The 16,710-nt window shown below is 61.8% G+C and overlaps 2 protein-coding genes across 3 annotated transcripts; one reads left to right on the forward strand and one right to left on the reverse strand.

Annotated features, from left to right (window-relative positions):
* Nucleotides 1-7,618: 7,618 nt before the first annotated feature.
* Nucleotides 7,619-9,047, reverse strand: CRYBA4 (crystallin beta A4). 2 transcript variants are annotated; one of them, XM_050980494.1, is made up of 5 exons: nt 8,828-9,047; nt 8,609-8,727; nt 8,267-8,408; nt 8,027-8,169; nt 7,619-7,850 (listed from the first exon to the last, which is right to left on the reverse strand). In XM_050980494.1, the coding sequence occupies exons 1-5, from the start codon at nt 8,864-8,866 to the stop codon at nt 7,703-7,705; spliced, it is 591 nt and encodes a 196-aa protein (XP_050836451.1). In that variant the 5' UTR covers nt 8,867-9,047; the 3' UTR covers nt 7,619-7,702. The 2 variants fall into 2 exon arrangements, with proteins under 2 accessions (XP_050836451.1, XP_050836450.1); XM_050980493.1 differs by having other exon boundaries at nt 8,609-9,047.
* Nucleotides 9,048-13,027: 3,980 nt separating this feature from the next.
* On the forward strand, nt 13,028-16,569 carry CRYBB1 (crystallin beta B1). The gene is made up of 5 exons (XM_050980736.1): nt 13,028-13,168; nt 13,866-14,038; nt 15,609-15,741; nt 15,865-16,007; nt 16,342-16,569. The coding sequence occupies exons 1-5, from the start codon at nt 13,028-13,030 to the stop codon at nt 16,520-16,522; spliced, it is 771 nt and encodes a 256-aa protein (XP_050836693.1). The 3' UTR covers nt 16,523-16,569.
* Nucleotides 16,570-16,710: the final 141 nt, after the last annotated feature.

Below are 16,710 nucleotides of genomic sequence, written 5' to 3' on the forward strand. Positions count from 1 at the left end.
GACAGATCAACTCCTGCCAGCCACGGAGACTGGGGAGAAGGGACAGGGAGCACAGAGGTGCAGGAACAGAGCAAAGAAGTGACCTGGTTTTTGGTGGAGCCTCTCTGCCCTCCTGCCCTGCTCTGAGCGGGAAGCAGCCACCCTCGGGCACTGGGGGCCTGTCCCCACTGTGCAGGCTGTGCAGGGTGACATTGCCAGCTGCATCCTCTTGTGGTCCCACGGCTCCCCTGGATGACCAAAGAGGAGAGGTCCCCCTGGGCAGAGAGGGGCTGCTCTGGAGCAGAAAGGGGGCGGTCTGTAGGGTGGGGAGGAGAGTCCCTCACAGAGATGGGCTCTGACAACTCCAAACCAGTGCTGGTGATGCTCCTGTCCTGTGCAGGAGCCCTGATCTGCCCACCCTGGGCCGAACCTGGCTTGTCCTCCTGTCCCATTCCTGTCCCATTCCTGTCCCTGTGCTCCCCACTCTGCCCCTGTCTCCCCCTTCCATCAAACACAGGAGCATCAGCCCTAAAACCCATCCTGGTGGCAGCTGTGCAGAGGAAGGACCGATGGGGGATCAGTGGGATAAGGTGGAGGTCGAACAGACATGGAGCTGGGTGGGGAGGGGACCCCCAACAGCCTGAGAGAGACCCCCCAGCTAAAGGAGCAGGCTGGGCTTAGTGCCTAGCAGGGGTGCTCAGGGGGAGGTGACAGTGTCATGGGGTCACCAGGAGACCCCTCTGGCTCTGCCTTCCAGTGCAGGAGGAGAGCTGCCATGGGGTGACAGTGGGTGGCCTGGGGAAGCCCTGGCCATGGGAGAGAGAGCACAGGGCAGAGCCAAGAGAGAGCAGCCAGAGCTGGACCCTGCCTGGATCTGCCCCCCTGACAGAGCTGTGTGACCCAATAACAACCAGGTCTGGGATGTCCTCATGAGCCAGCAGCACAGGGCCACCATCCTCTGCTGGCACACAGGGACAGCTTGGCTCTGTCCTCCTGGTCATGGCACTCTGAATGCTGTCAGTGCCTTGCCATGTGCCAAACCAACAGCAGGCCAGGGCCTGAATCCTTCACCCTGGCAGGGTCCCTGCAGAGGCAGGGGACCTTCATCTGGCTGACAGACGGACAGAAAGCAAAGGCCAGGCTGTGCCCCCATTACCTGATGGCAGAGCCCCTGTGACACCCACTGCCCACCCCTGTCCTTGGCTGGGCCCAGGGGAGCCTGCAGTGGGATGGTGACACAGAGCTGAGTTAGTCAGGGCCACGCTGCCAGCAGTGGCTTCCACATGCACCAGGCACAAGAGAAACTGTGGAGAGACACAGGGAGGAAGAGAGGAGCCCAGGAGCACCAATGCTGGGAGCAGCACGAGAACATTCCCCATGACAGGTGACCTGGGGCCTCAGGAGAGCCCCGAGCTCAGGCTCACAGCAACAGCTTTGCTCTGTGGCTGAAGCTCTTTGCAAACTGGGTTTGCTGGGCCTCTACAGTCATTAATGGCTTTGCACTGCCCTATTGCCACTCAGCCTCTTCTCCTCATTGTGCCAGGTGAAATTTGTTGGAAAACAGGCCAAGAGGGAAATATTCAAAGTGCCCCAGGCTGAGCATCTATCTTCTTTCCCATAGTACCAAACGGGAGCCAGGGATGCTCAGCAGCACGGAAAATCGAGTGCTGCAGGTGAGTAAGTCCAGGAGGAGCCACTGTCACTTGTCATGGCAAACAGCACCCGAGAGGCAAAGTGCAAAGAGAGCTGTTAGTAGCAAGAGAGGAACAGTCAGGGAGGATTAGTAGAGTGGGAACAGAAGTACAGGTTAGTAACAGAAGCAGGGCGCTGGTCTGCCTTAGAGGACACACACACTGGAAGAGAAATGAAGAGAAAAGCAGCAATGGTTAGTTTGTTTAATTCAGTTCAGGAATGTGTTAGTAACAGAGATCTACTGGCTTAAAAAGGAACTGAAAAGCTTCTGCTGATAAAACCATTTTAGGGTCCTAGTCAGCAACAGGCTCCACAGGCAGGGCTGGGCAGGGTGTGCGGGGAGAAACCGTCTCCTCGTGCTGCCGAGGGCTGCCCGGGCCATGGGCTGCTGGTCCCTTCTCCTGCCCAGGGACCAGCAGTCCCCTCTCCTGCCCAGGCCAGGGCTGCCTGCACAGGCAGGAGCTGCCCAACACCCCTCCTGCCCAGTGCTGAGCAGCCAGTTGTCTCTCCAAGGCTGCCCCTGCCTGCCCCTGCCTGTGCAGCCTGGCTCTGACACCTGGCACCTCCAAACCCTTTTTCCAGCTTTTCTGTTCCCCTTTAAAGGCAGCGCTGCTGCCGTGGTTAGTGGGCACGAGGCAGGGCTGCTGTGGGTTAGTAGGGCATGCGCTGGGCTGGTTAGTGGGTTAGTCCGTGTGCCAGGGGCTCTGGCAGCCCCAGGGAGGGCACAGGGGTCCCAGCAGGTTAGTAGGTTAATATTGGCAGCATGCAGAGCCAGGCCTGTCAGCAGCAGGGCTCTGGCTCACAAGAGCAGGAGGCGTTTTTGGGCTTTGGCATTTGGGAAGGTGTTAGTAGAGGGTTTAGCTGGTGTAACAGAACCTGTCCCTGGATGAAATGCTCAGCAGGCATCTGCCCCTCTGATCCCTGCCAGGGAGGTACCAAAGGACCCTCACAACATGGGCTTCCCATGTCTGGTGCTGGGAAAGGTGAGAGACAGGATGCACGGAGGACACAGCCCCAGCAGTGTCTAAAGGACTCCAAAGGAGCTGGAAGAAGCAGAGGAGGAGGGGGGTGAAAGAATCACTGGTGGTGTCAGGGGTAAGGCTCCAGCCTAGATCACGACAGCTGCTCCAGGACTGACCCAGCTCCCACTGAACGTGCAGGGAGGAGGAGGTCCAGCAGGGAAAACTACCATGGAGCAGAGGAAAGGTGACCCACACCTTACCCCCTCCCCATCAGAAGCTGCCTCTCTGTGGGGCTGAGCAGTGCTCCAAGGGCTGCAGGAGCACTGTGCCCCAAGAAATAGGGCTGGGACAGGACACCCAGGAAAGCCTCTGCCCTGAGTCCCTCTGGGTCCCCTTCTCCCACAGCATGAGCTCCTCTGGTCCCCAAGAGACACTTTTCCAGTTTGGACTTCGAGGCTGTAACACCTGCCATGAGCTGTGTCTGCCCCCAGCCCACTGCACCCCCTCTCCTTGTGCCTGTGTGGGGACATGGGCCCGAGTGGCTGCTTGGTGAGGACAGGGTCCCACTCACTTACAGGGCCACTGCAGAGGCCATGGCAGGAGGGTTCCCTGCCCACGCTCCCCCCCAAGCCCCAGGATGCTCCACACACCAGGTGTTTCAGAAAGCACCAGGACTTCACCAGGGCAGGATCAGAGGGGACAAACAGAGCCCCTTTGGGCTCTGCCCATCGTGTCACCATGAGGAGCTGGCACAGCTCTGCTCCCAATCCCTTTTCCTTCTCCCTCCTCCTACTCTGTGCTCAGGGGAGGGGACAGGCCTGGGGGGAGCTGTGAGAGGCAAGGACACCCCAGCACCTTGCAAGAGAATCGTGTGCAGGCTCAGCCCCGTGTCCTCAGGTGTCACCACCACAGTCTCCTGGGCCGTGTCCCCCGCAGTGGCCAGGCTGGTGGCTCCACGCCATGGCAGTGGATACCAGGGTGCTCTGCTGGGGCCAGCCTGGCTCTGGCATCATGTCCTGGTGGTGATGGCAGCTCCTGAGCCCGGCTCCCCTCTGGACATGGTCAGTCTGGCCAGGCAGGAGCTGGGCCATACCCCTGGGATGGTGGCACTGAGGAGCAGAGATGCTGTGAGACCCTGGGCTGTGGCAGCCACCCCCTCCCCACTGCTGAGCACACATGAGGGACACATCCTCTCATGCAGGTGGCCCAGGGGATGGTGTGAACCCCTGCACCCCACTGGGGCCTGGGGAGAACCCTCCAGGAGATGGGGCCCTGAGGAGGAAGGATGATCCCGACTTCCCAGCACCTCCCTGCTCACAAGGGGTGGAAGAGCATGGGGCTGGCACTTCCTGTCTCCCCTCCCCAGAGTCCTACCTGTGGTCACCAGCTACCGGAGTGCTGTGCAATGTCCCCTGTTCCACGTGGCTCTGTGCCCTGGGGGCAGCGAGGGGACTGTGTGAACAGACCTCAGGTCAGTCATTAGCAGCTGCAAAAGAAACAACCAACGCAGCAAAGGGAGAGAAACAGGGCATTGCCCTCAGGCACAGCCTAGCCAAGCTGGCAGGAGCCTGGCAGGAGGGTTGGACATGGACCTTCCTGTCCCTGTCCCCTTGCAGGGTGAAGGAGCTGAGCCAGGCACAGGGGGGGCATTGGAACGACCACACCAGAAATGATGGCAATGCCCCAAACTGTCCCTACCTCACTGGAAGCAGGGACTGATTGCCACTGCCACTGCCACTTCTGCTGCCACCTCTGCCCCTGCCCTGGGGTAAACCTGAGCCACTGGGACCCTGTGGTTCCACAGGCACTGGTTAAACTGGGACAATTGGCAGTCACAGCCATGAGTGCTGCTTCATCTCCTGGGGGATTTGGGGACACGTGGCCGGTGCCAGCAGCCAGCTCACATCTGTGCCCTGCCCTGCCCTGCCCTGCCCTGCCCTGCCTGCCTGGGCAGACCAGGACGGCAGCAGGTCCCGGGGGATCCGGGCCGTGATGACTCTGCAGTTCAGCTGCGGAGCCGCTCCTGCTTCCCACGGCTCGTTGTCACCACACGGCGCTGCCGGCAGGACAGTCCCTGCCGTGGGGGCAGCACGTCCGGGCGGCGTTTGCAGCCCAGCTGCGGTGGGGCCGAGCAGCCGGAATGAGCTGTGGAGATGGCACTGAGCTTCTGGCACATGGATCCCCTGCTGGATTCCAGCGGGAGGTGCCTGTGCTGGGGCAGGATGGCCTCTGTGGCCTGGGAATGAAGCACATCCCAGGGGACAGGGAGGGAAAAACAATTTTGTGCAGACAGGACTCATCTAAACACTCGTCTTGGGCATGAGCTTCAGCTGCCTCTGCCATAGTCGTAGGTGGCACATACAGTGGACCTGGGGGCTGGACACCCGAATTAAATGGGGCTAAACCCCCTCCTCGAATGAGGAGAGAGGGAGGAAGAGGAGCACAAGCTCCACTGCAGGCAGGAGCTGGGAGATGAGGGCACAACAGGCCAGAGATCCCAGAGAGATGATGTCTGGGATGTCGCATCCAGGCACTCTGAGCCTCCACATCTCAGCAGGGTGGGCAGACACCCCGGCCCTGTGCCCTGCCAGCTCTGCCTGACCCTCGCTGCCATCCAGCAGAGCCCAGGCTCTGGCACAGCCCAGGCTCCGGTGCTGCTGCAGGGGTGCCGGGCACTGCTGCCTTTGTCTGCAGCTCTGGGGCTGGGCAGCCCGGCAGAAAAGGGTTGTGAGGGTTGTGAAAGGCTCCTTGCAAGCCCACAGCGCCTGAAAATCTGATTATTTCTGGGCTCCTTCTGGCTCCCAGGCAGGACCTACCCTCACACACAAAAGGCTGCGAGACAATGAGGGAGAGAAAATGGCTCCGCAAGAAGAGCATCTGCCAGGTTAACGCTGAGGGGAGGGAAGGGCTGGGCTGTGCCCTGGGGCTGCTGGCCCCAGCCTCGCCTCTAACCCCGCCTAGGATCATCAGCTTTAGGAGAAAATGGGGGCTTGGAGACAAAGCACTATGACAGCATTTTGGCTACAAATCCTCCCAGGAGCATTGAAAATCAGGCAAGAATCCATTTACCTGGCAGGAGCCCTATTCTTGATGAGGATTCTGGAAAAAAAAAATACAAACAAGCTGTGCAGCAGTTAGTTCTGATTTGGGGGAGGGGGCTGCAGTCGGTGTCCGAGGGGGGGGTGGGCTGCCCAGCGCTACCACAGGACCGGGATCACCGGGATCGCCCGCCGGGCCGGGATGTGCCGGGAACACGCTGCGGGATGCGCGGCTGCTCCTGTCCTAACAAAGGGAGGGGGCCCGGCCTGGCACCCCCGGGGAAGGAGGGGGATCCTACCGGGGGGGCCTCTCGTGGGGTTATTTATAACCAAGGAATATTATATTGAGAAGGTGGGTATTTTCTGGGCATGGAGAGGAGGCAGCAGCCGCATCCGCCTGCTCCGCACCTCCCGGAGAGATGCCCGCAGGACCCCCCGAGTCCCGGGGCGACATCACCCCCGCTCCCGGCCGGAGGTGGGGGCGGTCCCCGGGCTCCCCGCGCCCCCAGACCCCATCCCCGTCCGCAGGGAGCGGTGCCATGTCCGCGGTGCGTTACCTGCTCCCGGGGGGCCGGGCTGGGTCTGGGGGGCGCCGGTTCCGCTCGCTCCTGCCCGCCGCGCCGCTCCTTTGTGCTGGAGCTTTCCCAGAGCATCCCTGAGGAAGAGGCGGCCAAGCAAACTCCTCCTCCAGCAGCCCCCGGCCCCCCCGGCCCTACCTACGGCGCAGGAGGATGCTGCAACTCGCATTAAATTTTAATGCTGGAAATGCGGCCGAGTCACCTTTTCCCCGCGCCGCTCCCGCTGCAGGAGACCCTGGGGACCCTTTTGCCACGACAGCGGCTGCAAATGCCGCTGTCACCCCCTGCCAGGCATTGCTCGCCGTGAAGTCACGGGCTCCCCACAGCCATGGGTGTGACCCAGGGGACGGGGGACAAGGGGGGCAGGGGCTGTCGGGCACATCCCTGGGGACACAGTGGCAGGATGAGGCCGGGCTCGGTGGGGACAGATGGCAGACAGACCAGCCCGGCTTGGGAACACAGCCCTGTCCAAGGACAGCCCCCCCACATGCTGGGGCCAGTTCCCCTCCCGTCCGGGGGCTGTGACAGCCCCTCCGCAGCGCTCTGCAGCTGCTGGGCTCCCGCATTGTTCTCCAAGTCCCCGCCGGCTCTCCGGGGACCCCCTGGTCTCGCCGCCAGCTGCCCGCCGTGCCTGGCCATGTGCTGGCCCCGCTCCCGGACCCCTTGTCCCCCCAGGGCTCTGGAGCTGCGCAGAGACGGGGGGGGTACCCAGGGCGGGGGGTGACAGGAAGCTCCGCTCCTCGGGTCTCCCTGGCTGCCGGCCCCGGCCGGGTTTGCCCTGGGGAGCAGGAGGGTTTCATTCAGCCCATCCCACAACTTTTTGTTTCGTCTTCTATTTAGCCTTTTTTAATTGTGATTTCCTGCGGAGAGAATCCCTTTCTGGGCAGCATTCCCTCCGCTGGTGGCCTTGCTGCTGCAAATGTCATGGATGGGACATTTTCACCACATCAAACATTTCTTCCAGAGCTCTTCTGAAATGAGGAATTTTTCCAGAGCAGCCTTTCCCGGCTGCATTTCCAGCTTTGGCTGCACACTGGGTGTGCAGGAGTGAGGGATGTGTGGCAGGATGGGTGCAGAGGTGTGTACAGGTGGGTGACAGTGCTGGGATGGGTACAGGGTGTGCATGGACACAGGCATACGTTCACACTGGCTTGATCCTGCAGCTCCTTTCAGCCCCTAGCAGGTGCTGGAAGAACAGATGGTCTCTGTGGGGTGGTGGGATGCGGGGATCCTGCAGAGCCCCTGCACCCGGGCAGAAAAATTCCCCTCCACCTCATCCCTGCCGCTGCAGAGCCCCACTTCGCCCTCGGGAGTGGCATCACTCCCGGCCACGCTCCCCCATGGCCCTCATCCCCAACTGCCAGCGCCGCCGTGGACAACTGAGCCTTTATTGAGCTTTGTCCCCGCTCAGGGGACAGACGGGGCCCGGGGCGGGGGGGCTCCGGCACCGCGGTCACTGCTGGACCCTGCGGATGGACTGGACCTGGCCCGTCTGAGCGTGGGACCCCCATTCCCGCACGTGCTTGTACTCGCCCGCGGGGCTGTCGCTCTCCAGGAGGTACTGGAAGCCCCGGTAGCCCGGATACTGCGAGCAGACCCACCTGCGACAGAGCAGAGAGCGGCGATGGCTCGGGGCTGGCGGCACCGCGGAGCACCGGCAGCTGCCAGAGCATCCTCGGCCCTGCTGCCAGTGCATCCTCGGCTCCGCTGCCAGAGCATCCTCGGCCCCGCTGCGCGCCCCGGCGGTCCCGGCAGGCTGCGACCCCCGGGTACTCACGCTCCGGAACGGACAAGGAAGGAGCCCACGGTGCTGCTGCCCCAGCCCAAGGCGGGCAGCGAGGGGCAGTCGTCGCTCATCTCTGCCCGCTTGCCCTGGAAGTTCTCCTCCTCAAAGAGCATCAACCTGCTCCGTCCGTGGTCCTGCGAGCGAGACGGGCACGGCTTTGGCACTGCCACCCTGGCCAGAGGTGGGCAACGCGGGCCGCCCCGCGGGGGGAGCCGGGGCGGGGGCACTCACGGCGCAGGCGATGGGGCGGAAGGAGCACATCCTCTCCACGTGGTAGGCGTTGCTGCCGCTCCACGCCTCCCAGCACGGGTACTCGCCGCGCTCCAGCACGAACTGCTGCCCCTGGAAGCCGCAGTGCTCGAAGCCTGCCCACCTGCCGGGGCGGGAGGGGTGAGACTCCTAGCGTGCCCAGCACCTCACTCACAGCCGGGCTGTGCTCGCTGCGCCCAGCGGTGCCCACAGGAGGCAGCTCGGGTAGCAAAAGGCACTGGAGGCCGCCATGCTCCAACCCCCCTGCTATCCGTGGGGTCCCGCAGCACCGTGGGATGGCAGTGCCCCGGGACCCCCACTCACGCCCCGCTCTCGATCTTGCAGGAGCGGACGGTGCTGAAGCCGTGCTCTGGGGTGCTGTAGCAGTCGGTGGTGAACTCGTGCTTCTTGCCCTGGAAGAAAGGCTCATCCCACACCACGATCTGGGGGGAATGGAGGGAGTCAGGGGGCTCTCGCAGATATTGCAGCCCCATTCCCGGGTGTTCACAGGGCATGGTGCTGATCCTGCCCGGGCTCCCGTACCTTCCAGAGACCGGAGGATTTCTTGCAGCGGTGGCTCATGGTGGCTCTGCCAGAGCACAGGGGAAGGGCACAGTTTAAGCTGCCTCTCTGCCCTGATGAAAATGACCTCAGGAGCCCTTGCTGTCCCCTTTCACCAGCAGTGTGGGGGACAACAAGGGGGTTGCTCCATGCTGGAGCAGATGAAGAGCTCTGTGGCTCTCCCTGCCCAGCTGGAGCTGCAATCAGGGCCATGTGGAGCAGCGGGCACCTGGCCCAGTGGGCACCTGGCCCTGGCAGACATCCCTGCCCGTGCCCAGGGAAACTCCTCCTCCCACTGGCAGCTCCCTGAGCCAAAGCCCCGGTGCTGGCAGGGCAGTGCTGAGCTGGGAGCACTGCAGAGGCATGCCCACAGTGACCATCAACCCCTGCCACTGCCACAGCCAGGGACAGCCCCCTATCCCCCAACTCCCACCAGCTCCCAGTGCTGAGGAGAGGTCTAACCCAAGATCTTGGATGTTCCTCCCACAGCTGCTCACTCCCAGGTCCTGCCATGGCATGGGGCAGCTGCCCCAGGCTCCAGCGCTTACCTGGGGTGAGGCACTGGTGCCCAGGGAGGTGACATGTCCAGCAGCCTCCGGCTGGGTTTTTATAGCCTCCAGATAGAGACAGAGCCCAGGGGAGCATTACTGAAACCCCTAACTCAGCACATGGTGGGGAGGAGGGACTGGCCAGAACAAAGGCGCCGTGTCAGAGACGCTGATGAGCCGGGACATCGAGCTGGCCCACCAGGCACGGGCTCTGACCCCCACCCCACAGCTCCAGGGCTGGGGCATCGCCCCCAGGCCCTGCCAGCGCTCCTGCCATGTGCCTTCCCTGGCGTGGGGCTGGGCTGGGGCCGTGTCTCAGCTCTGGCAGCGCTCCCCCTGCCCGCAGGCAATGCTGCCTGCACTGGGGGTGTGGGGAGGTTTCCTCACCCTTTTCTGGGAAGTGGGAGGAAGAACACGTCTCCACTTGCTCTCCCTGCAAGGGCAGAGCAGCTCTGCCCTAAATCTGGGGTGGCTTGTTGCAGGCTGGGCACGCAACAGCCATGGACACCATAAGAAGTGGGGACCAAGGGCCTGGAAAGTGGTGGTGGGGGGTGTAAAAGGCACAGGAGGGACTGGAGATGCAGGTCATGACTTGGGAAGTCATGCTCCCTGCAGCAGCCTCCTGCCTCTGAGTGCTGACAAGACCCTGCTGCCCCCACATTTTGGGGACCTAAACAACTTCCAGCTTTGCTCACAGTGACCCATACACCTCACAAATCATCCTGGGGTGGTGCCAGGGCTCCAAAGGCTGGGCAGAGGCACCCACCCGGCCTGCCCCACAGAGCAGGCAGCAGGCAATGGAAGCTCTTGAGCCCAATGGGAAAACCCGTGTCCACGGGGAGTGCTGTGTTTTGGGACAGAGTTTGCTAGAAAACTGGCAGGAGGCTGAGCCAGAGTCCCCCTCATGCAGCTGCAGCAGCCCTGTGAGCCCTGGGCACCCTGGGGGAGGCAGAGCAGGGCAGCTGGGGAGACTCAGCACAACAGGCTGCCCCAGGGCACAGCAGGGCTGCACGGGCAGTCCCTGCCACCTGCAAGCCCAGCAAAAGCCCTCTTGGCACTGGCACAATTTGTCCCTGGCCTCTTGCTGTGGCCTGAGCTAAACTCAGCTTGTGCTGGTCACCAGCACAGTGACCACCACTCACTCGCTGTCCACGCCATGTCCTGGCAGTGTGACATGGTCACTGGAGCCTGTGCCCCCACGGTGGCACTCAGTGCCAGGCAGGGATGCAGCAGCAGGAAATCCACAGGCAGTGGGACTCACCAGGACAGAACAAACCCTCATCCCCATGCCCTCTGTGGCCACACTGTGCCAGCTCTGGCTGTCTGCTTCCAGGGCAGCTCTTTGCTGTGGTGGAGCTGTGCATCTCTGTGCCAGGGAGGGATGGGGCAGTGAGGGCACAGGGTCCATGGCAGGGCAGAGATTTTGGATCTGGGGGGCTCAGGAATGGCCAAGGATTGATCCCTGCTGTCAGGGAAGCCCATGGGGATGCTGGGCGCTCAGTATGAAGCAAAGCAACCTTCAGGAGCAGAGCTTCGCCCCTCTGATCTGGTTTTCCAACGCCGAGGTTCAAAGGTGCTGGGGACTGGGAGGGGAAGCAGAGCCAAGAGCAGGGGGTGGGTGAGACCTGGTGATTAATGCCCAGGAGGCACAGGGGAGGCAGCACAGGCAGAGCACCCATACTGGCTCTGGGAGGAAGAGAGGGCAGATTAAATTAGAAATCTGGATAAAAACCATGGAAACGAGCACAAATTGAGATTGTGAATCATAAAACACTGCTCAGTATCAAGATGAGAACCAGACTGAGCCAATGCCCAGGGTGATGGGGCAGCAGACCCCACACCCAGCCATGTCACGGGCACAGCACACCTCCTGAAAAACCTCGGGAAAAGAAGGGATCAATACATTCTTTTTGTTGGGGATTTTGTGCAATGGCCCAGAGGGTGCAGCTGGATCCCACCACTGCTGGGTGACACATGAGAGGAACAAAAGAGGAGGGCAGCACACGGGGCTCTGAGCCCTGTGCCCGCACACCCCCGGGTGAGGCACTGCTGGTGCTGGATGCTGTGGGACGCTGAGGGTGCTGGACAGGGGTGTGGAAATGTAGAAAAACTGATCAGAGGCTCAGAGGGACTCAGGGGAAGGTCCCCTCGAGGTGCCATGGGGTGGGGGAGATGTGGCACCAGAGCTGCTGCGGGGACTGGTGCCAGTGCATCCCCAACCAGCCACCTCATGACCATCCTTCACTAGTCAGACAGAACTGATGCTCCAAAACCATGAATGTGGTGGTGGCAGAACCAGGGGTGGTACAGGGTGACCACATCACAGGGAAATGGGCTAAACAGCAAAGGAAGAAGCCTGCCAGTGAGCAGGGACATTCCCAAGAGAGAGCAAACACTGTTTTCAGGCACTCAGGTGGTTCGGAAAGTGTCAGCTTCGATTACACATCCTTTGGAAAAAAACCTGACTCCTGAAGCATTTCAGAACATTTCAGGTGTCTCTTTCTGGCATCTCCAGGGCAGCGCTGCCGGTGCTTGCGGGCACGGGGAGAGGTTCAGTGTTTGGAGGGGAGGACCGGGCACAGCGCGGCCGCAGGCCCTGCATGGCGGGGCTGGGAGCGGGGTGTCGCCGCGGGCCCTGGGCCGGGGAGCTGGGCACGGGAGGTGTTCCTGTGCCGGTGCCGGCGCCGGCCGGGCCGTGCCAGGGCTATATATGCCCTGCCGGGGCGGCCGCACGCGGGGCAGCGGGTGCCGGGCGAGCTGCAAAGTGGCACGGTCAGGTCTTCTGTTGTGCCGGGGGCACAAAGGAAAGTGCTGGGTTCAGCGGCTGGGCACGGGGCCGGGGAGAGGCTTCCAGCTCGCCCAGCGCTTTGCAGGATGTGATGACTGGGCGGCCGCGCAGACACTGATGAGCTGGCAGTTCCTTTGTCAGCCCGCCCGGGGGTCTGCCCTTGCCAGGCTATAAAGTGGGGGCCTCGCGGCGCCCCGAAACACAAGCCCGCTCACTCCAACAAGAAGCAGCAGCTGCCCAGGTAAGAGGACAAAGTCCCCGGACACCGGGCTGCAGCGGACCCGAGGTGGGGAGAGGGAAACTCAGGGTCTAAGCCGTGACCACCGCTGTGGTGGTCACGTCTGGGAGCACCTCTGTGCTCAGCATCCCACCGCCCCCCACTCCCCGGGGAGCTGCTGCTGACACTCACCTGCGGGGCCACAGCAGGGTGCCAGCTGCAGGGCCTCAGCAGACCAGGGCTGTCCCCTTCCCATCGCTCACATGCTTGCCCGATATCCCCCGGGCTCCCAGGTGCACCCCATGCGGGATGGCCCCAGTGCCTGGCACAGCACCAGGCCCCATCCCTGGGCACTCCTACAGTGCTGGGACCATGCTCAGGGCTCTCCTGACCACAGAAGGAGAGTGTGGATTCCAGGACCTCCTGTGATCCCCCTGGTGAAGGCAGGATCCTTGCCTGTGCCTGCTGGAGAACCTTCCAGCAGCTCCTCTAGTGGCCCTGCCCACCCACCCCATGGAGAGTCCCCATCCAGATGATACCGTTCCTGGGGTGGGTTGTGGGTGCCCACATCCATTCCTCCCTCTAACCTGCTGCTGGTGCCCTGTCACAGACTTGAGCCCACCACCGCAATGTCTGAGACCACAAAACCCGCTGCTCCCGGCCAGGCTGCGGATGACAAGGAGAAGGCAGCTCCTGCTCCAACCCCATCCCTCGACCCTGCTCCTGTCGCAAACAGCAAGGGCGAGGAGCCCTCCCCAGAAGCCTTCAGGGTAAGCCCTGTGGCTCCCCATGTGCAGGGACACGCTCCGGGCTGAGGGACAAGGGCAGGAGGAGATTGTTCCAGGGGGAAGGACTGAGGAAGTGTGGGTGATGCCATCCCTGCTCTGTCCCTCTGACAGCAGGCACGGAATTTGGGCAGCTGCTGCAGGAGGAACAGTCTGAAGATGCCTTGGCCAGGACAGCTTGTTGGGGACCACAGGCTTTGGAAGTGCTCTCCCCTGGGTTGTGGTGTCAGGCTGGCTGCTGTCACCTGCTCCCTCTAGGCACCCCCTGCATTCAGGGGTCCTGTGGGGAGGTGGAGGGGACACTTAGAAGTGACAGAGCCAGCACTGAAATGCCACAGTAATACCAGCATGCCATCAGGGCACAGCAGCAGGGCTGGCATGGTGGGAGAGTGATACGAGGGCTCCGGTGACACCGTGCCAGGCTGAGAAGGCCAAGGTGCAGACAGAGCACCTGGAGAAGCAGCTCCTTCACACCAGTGTGGGCACCAGCAGCAGCAAAACCAGCAGTAGGATGAGGCCATCTTGGGGGAGCCTTCCTGTGCTCAGCCTGTGCTGGGCATGCCTGTGCACAGAGCCCAGCTCAACATGGGTGGGCACCAGAACTGAGAAGCTGCAGGAAGGCTTGGAGAGCCGAGGGGGACACGTGGAGCAGTGGGCTCAGGCAGTGGTCACCCAGGACCAGCCTGCCCTCCCTGTGCATGCCTGTCCTCATCCAACCCTTTCCTTGCACCCCCAGATTGTTGTCTTTGACCAGGAGAACTTCCAGGGCAGGCAGATGGAGTTCACCGCCGAGTGCCTGAACCTGGCTGACCGTGGCTTCGACCGGGTGCGCAGCGTCATTGTCACCTCCGGACCGTAAGTGACCCCAGCCACGGAGGGGGCTGTGACCCTGGGGATGTTCCCGGTGGGTGGGGACACAGCCCTGGGCACTATGTGATGTTCAGGGACATTTCGCTGCTGCTTGGGCAGAGCACAGCAGGGCCAGCACAGGAGCAGAGAGGGCATCCCGGATCTCCTTCGAGGAGGACAGGAGGGCCAGGTTGGGTGGGAAGGATGCCAGGGTCATATGCAAAGCAAAGGGCACCAGAGGCAAAGCCAGGGGCTGAGGAAACATGTCCATCATTTCAGCCACCTGGAGCTGTGCATGGAATACAAGGGACCTGCAGATTTTAGAGAAGTCAAGGTGAAATGAGGTGGGATCCTTGGGCCAGGATGGGGCAGGCAGGGACGGGCAGGGACAAGCACCCGCCTGCACCCAGGCAGCTGAGCAGCAACAAGGGGGCTGGGCAGGTCTCAAAGCCATGGGAACAGTTGACACAGGCAGGGACAAAAACGATCCCCAAAGCAGATAACTGAGCAGACAGATGATCTCCATGTTGAAAGAGCATCCCACCGTGGCGTGCCTGGCTGGAAACAGCGTACCCAGGAATGCAGGGGGGCTGGTAGAGCTGTGGGGAGGATGCACAGGACATGGCTTGTCCTGACAGCATCCCTGAGGGACCAGGAGGATGACCTGGAATGACACCATGCAGCACCTATGACTTTTTTATTAGGGACCCAGAATATCCAACTCTTCTTGAAACAAAGGAGGGATGGAGCAGCCTGGAAGGAGCTCAGATATGATACCTGGGAAGCTGCATTAGACATAGAAAGGGTGAAACTGGGAGGAGAGAACTTGGGTATCATTGGGGTCCTTAGAAGCTTTTTTGAGAGTCACTGATGGAACTCTGCATCCAAAAATGTGCTTAGGGAAAGACAAAAGCAAAACAACCAAGCTGAGCTTTAGCAGCCAGCTTGAGGCTGTGCAGCCTGAGGTACCTGAACACATCTCCTGCCAGCAGGAAAACCCCTGCTGGCATCTGCAGGAAGAGCTGTTCTGCAGGGAAAGGGGAAGCAGCAAATGCAGAACTGTTGTGGTGCTGGGGGCTTCGGGAGCCCCACACCCATGACATTCCCAGCACCTCAGCACCTCCTGGCTCTGCTGAGGGGGTGACATTGCAGCTGGGTGAGCCCCATTCCCAGCAGTGGGATGGGTGCCAGCGCTGGCTGGCGCTGGAGCAGTGAGGCGTGCAGGCATGCCAGGGTTACACAGCCCAGGCAGGAGGGACAACAGAGTCCTGAGCTGACTCTGTGGGGTCACCAGCTGTGCAGGGGTCCTGCTGGTCCCCTGCTGAGGAAGAGGAGCACTGTGAGTGCTGGTGCCTGCTGCAGGTTTGGACACTCACACACCAGTGAGCTTCCAGCCTGGAGCCCATGGATCAATGCTGGCTCTGCACAGGCCACTGTGCCTGGTCCATGAGAAAGGTGGGAATGGGGTGGGGCCTCAGCCTTTCTGGAGACCCCTCCACTGTCCTGCAAGCTGGCTGAGTAGGAGGGGAACTACTGGATGGCACCTGACCCGCTCTTTGCCCACCTCTCTCCCCAGCTGGGTGGCCTACGAGCAGGCCAACATGCGTGGGGAGATGTTCATCCTGGAGAAGGGCGAGTACCCTCGCTGGGACACCTGGTCCAGCAGCTACCGGAGCGACTGCTTCATGTCCATGCGTCCCATCAAAATGGTGAGTGCTGGGGAGCAGAGAGCCTGGTGGGGTCTGCCCAGGGCTGTGTGCTCGATGCCTCACTGCAGCAAAGCTCCAGGGCTTTGGCCACACTGCCCAGCACCCTCCCTCTGTCTTCCCCAGGAGGCTGAGGACCACAAAATCTCCCTCTACGAGTCTGCTGACTTCAAGGGCAATAAGATGGAAATCCAGGAGGACGACGTGCCCAGCCTCTGGGCTTATGGCTTCTGCGACCGCGTGGGCAGCGTGCAGGTGCCCAGTGGAACGTAAGCTGGGCTGCACTGGCAGCTGCCTCGTGCCAGGCTCCCTGTCCTCCCTAACCAGCTGCTGTGGGCTCTCAGGCAGCTAGAAAATGCTGCATGGCTGATCTTGGTGGCACGGCTGTTTCTGGTGGCACGGCTGTTTCTGGTGGCATGGTGTTTTCGGTTGGCGTGGCTGTTTTGGGTGGTGTGGCTGATTGTAGTGGTGTGGCCCATCCCCCAGAGGTTGGTGGCCAGCACAGGGAGGCCCCACCAGTCCCCCCGAGCACCCACCAGCCATGTGGCTGCTGCCTGGAGAGGCCAACCCCGCTCAGGTGCCCTGTATTTGCTTTTCCCACAGTTGGGTCGGGTACCAGTACCCTGGCTACAGAGGCTACCAGTACCTCTTTGAGACCGGAGACTTCCGACACTGGAATGAGTGGTCTGCCTTCCAGCCCCAGATCCAGTCCATCCGCCGCATCCGGGACATGCAGTGGGACCAGAAGGGCACCTTTGTCACCCCCGACGCGCCCTCTGACTGAGCGTGCTGCCTGCTAGCTACGAGTCCCGGGCCCCGTGGGGCACCCCCGCCTCCCCTCGCGCTCGCCTGCCCAGCACTTTCCTTGTACATTGCACATTCCCTGGATGTACTCTACCTTGTGAGGCAAATTAAAAAAAAACCAGAAGATTAGAACTGCTCGGGGGTCCGTGGTGCATGAACGCGGCTCCG

This window comes from Serinus canaria, chromosome 15 (genome assembly GCF_022539315.1).
Source record: "Serinus canaria isolate serCan28SL12 chromosome 15, serCan2020, whole genome shotgun sequence".
NCBI classification, from domain to species: domain Eukaryota; kingdom Metazoa; phylum Chordata; class Aves; order Passeriformes; family Fringillidae; genus Serinus; species Serinus canaria.

What these genes read in the sequence shown, in the direction of transcription:
- CRYBA4 (XM_050980493.1), bottom strand. Translation starts at nt 8,799, where the DNA reads ATGCCCTGTGAACACCCGGGAATGGGGCTGCAATATCTGCGAGAGCCC. An exon ending in TGCAAGATCGAGAGCGGGGC is followed by an intron (nt 8,409 to 8,608) that starts GTGAGTGGGGGT and finishes CCGCCCCGGCAG; the next exon opens with GTGGGCAGGCTTCGAGCACT. An exon ending in TTCCTTGTCCGTTCCGGAGC is followed by an intron (nt 7,851 to 8,026) that starts GTGAGTACCCGG and finishes GCTCTGTCGCAG; the next exon opens with GTGGGTCTGCTCGCAGTATC.
- CRYBB1 (XM_050980736.1), top strand. Translation starts at nt 13,028, where the DNA reads ATGTCTGAGACCACAAAACCCGCTGCTCCCGGCCAGGCTGCGGATGAC. An exon ending in CCTCCCCAGAAGCCTTCAGG is followed by an intron (nt 13,169 to 13,865) that starts GTAAGCCCTGTG and finishes ACCCAGGACCAG; the next exon opens with CCTGCCCTCCCTGTGCATGC. An exon ending in GTCATTGTCACCTCCGGACC is followed by an intron (nt 14,039 to 15,608) that starts GTAAGTGACCCC and finishes CTCTCTCCCCAG; the next exon opens with CTGGGTGGCCTACGAGCAGG.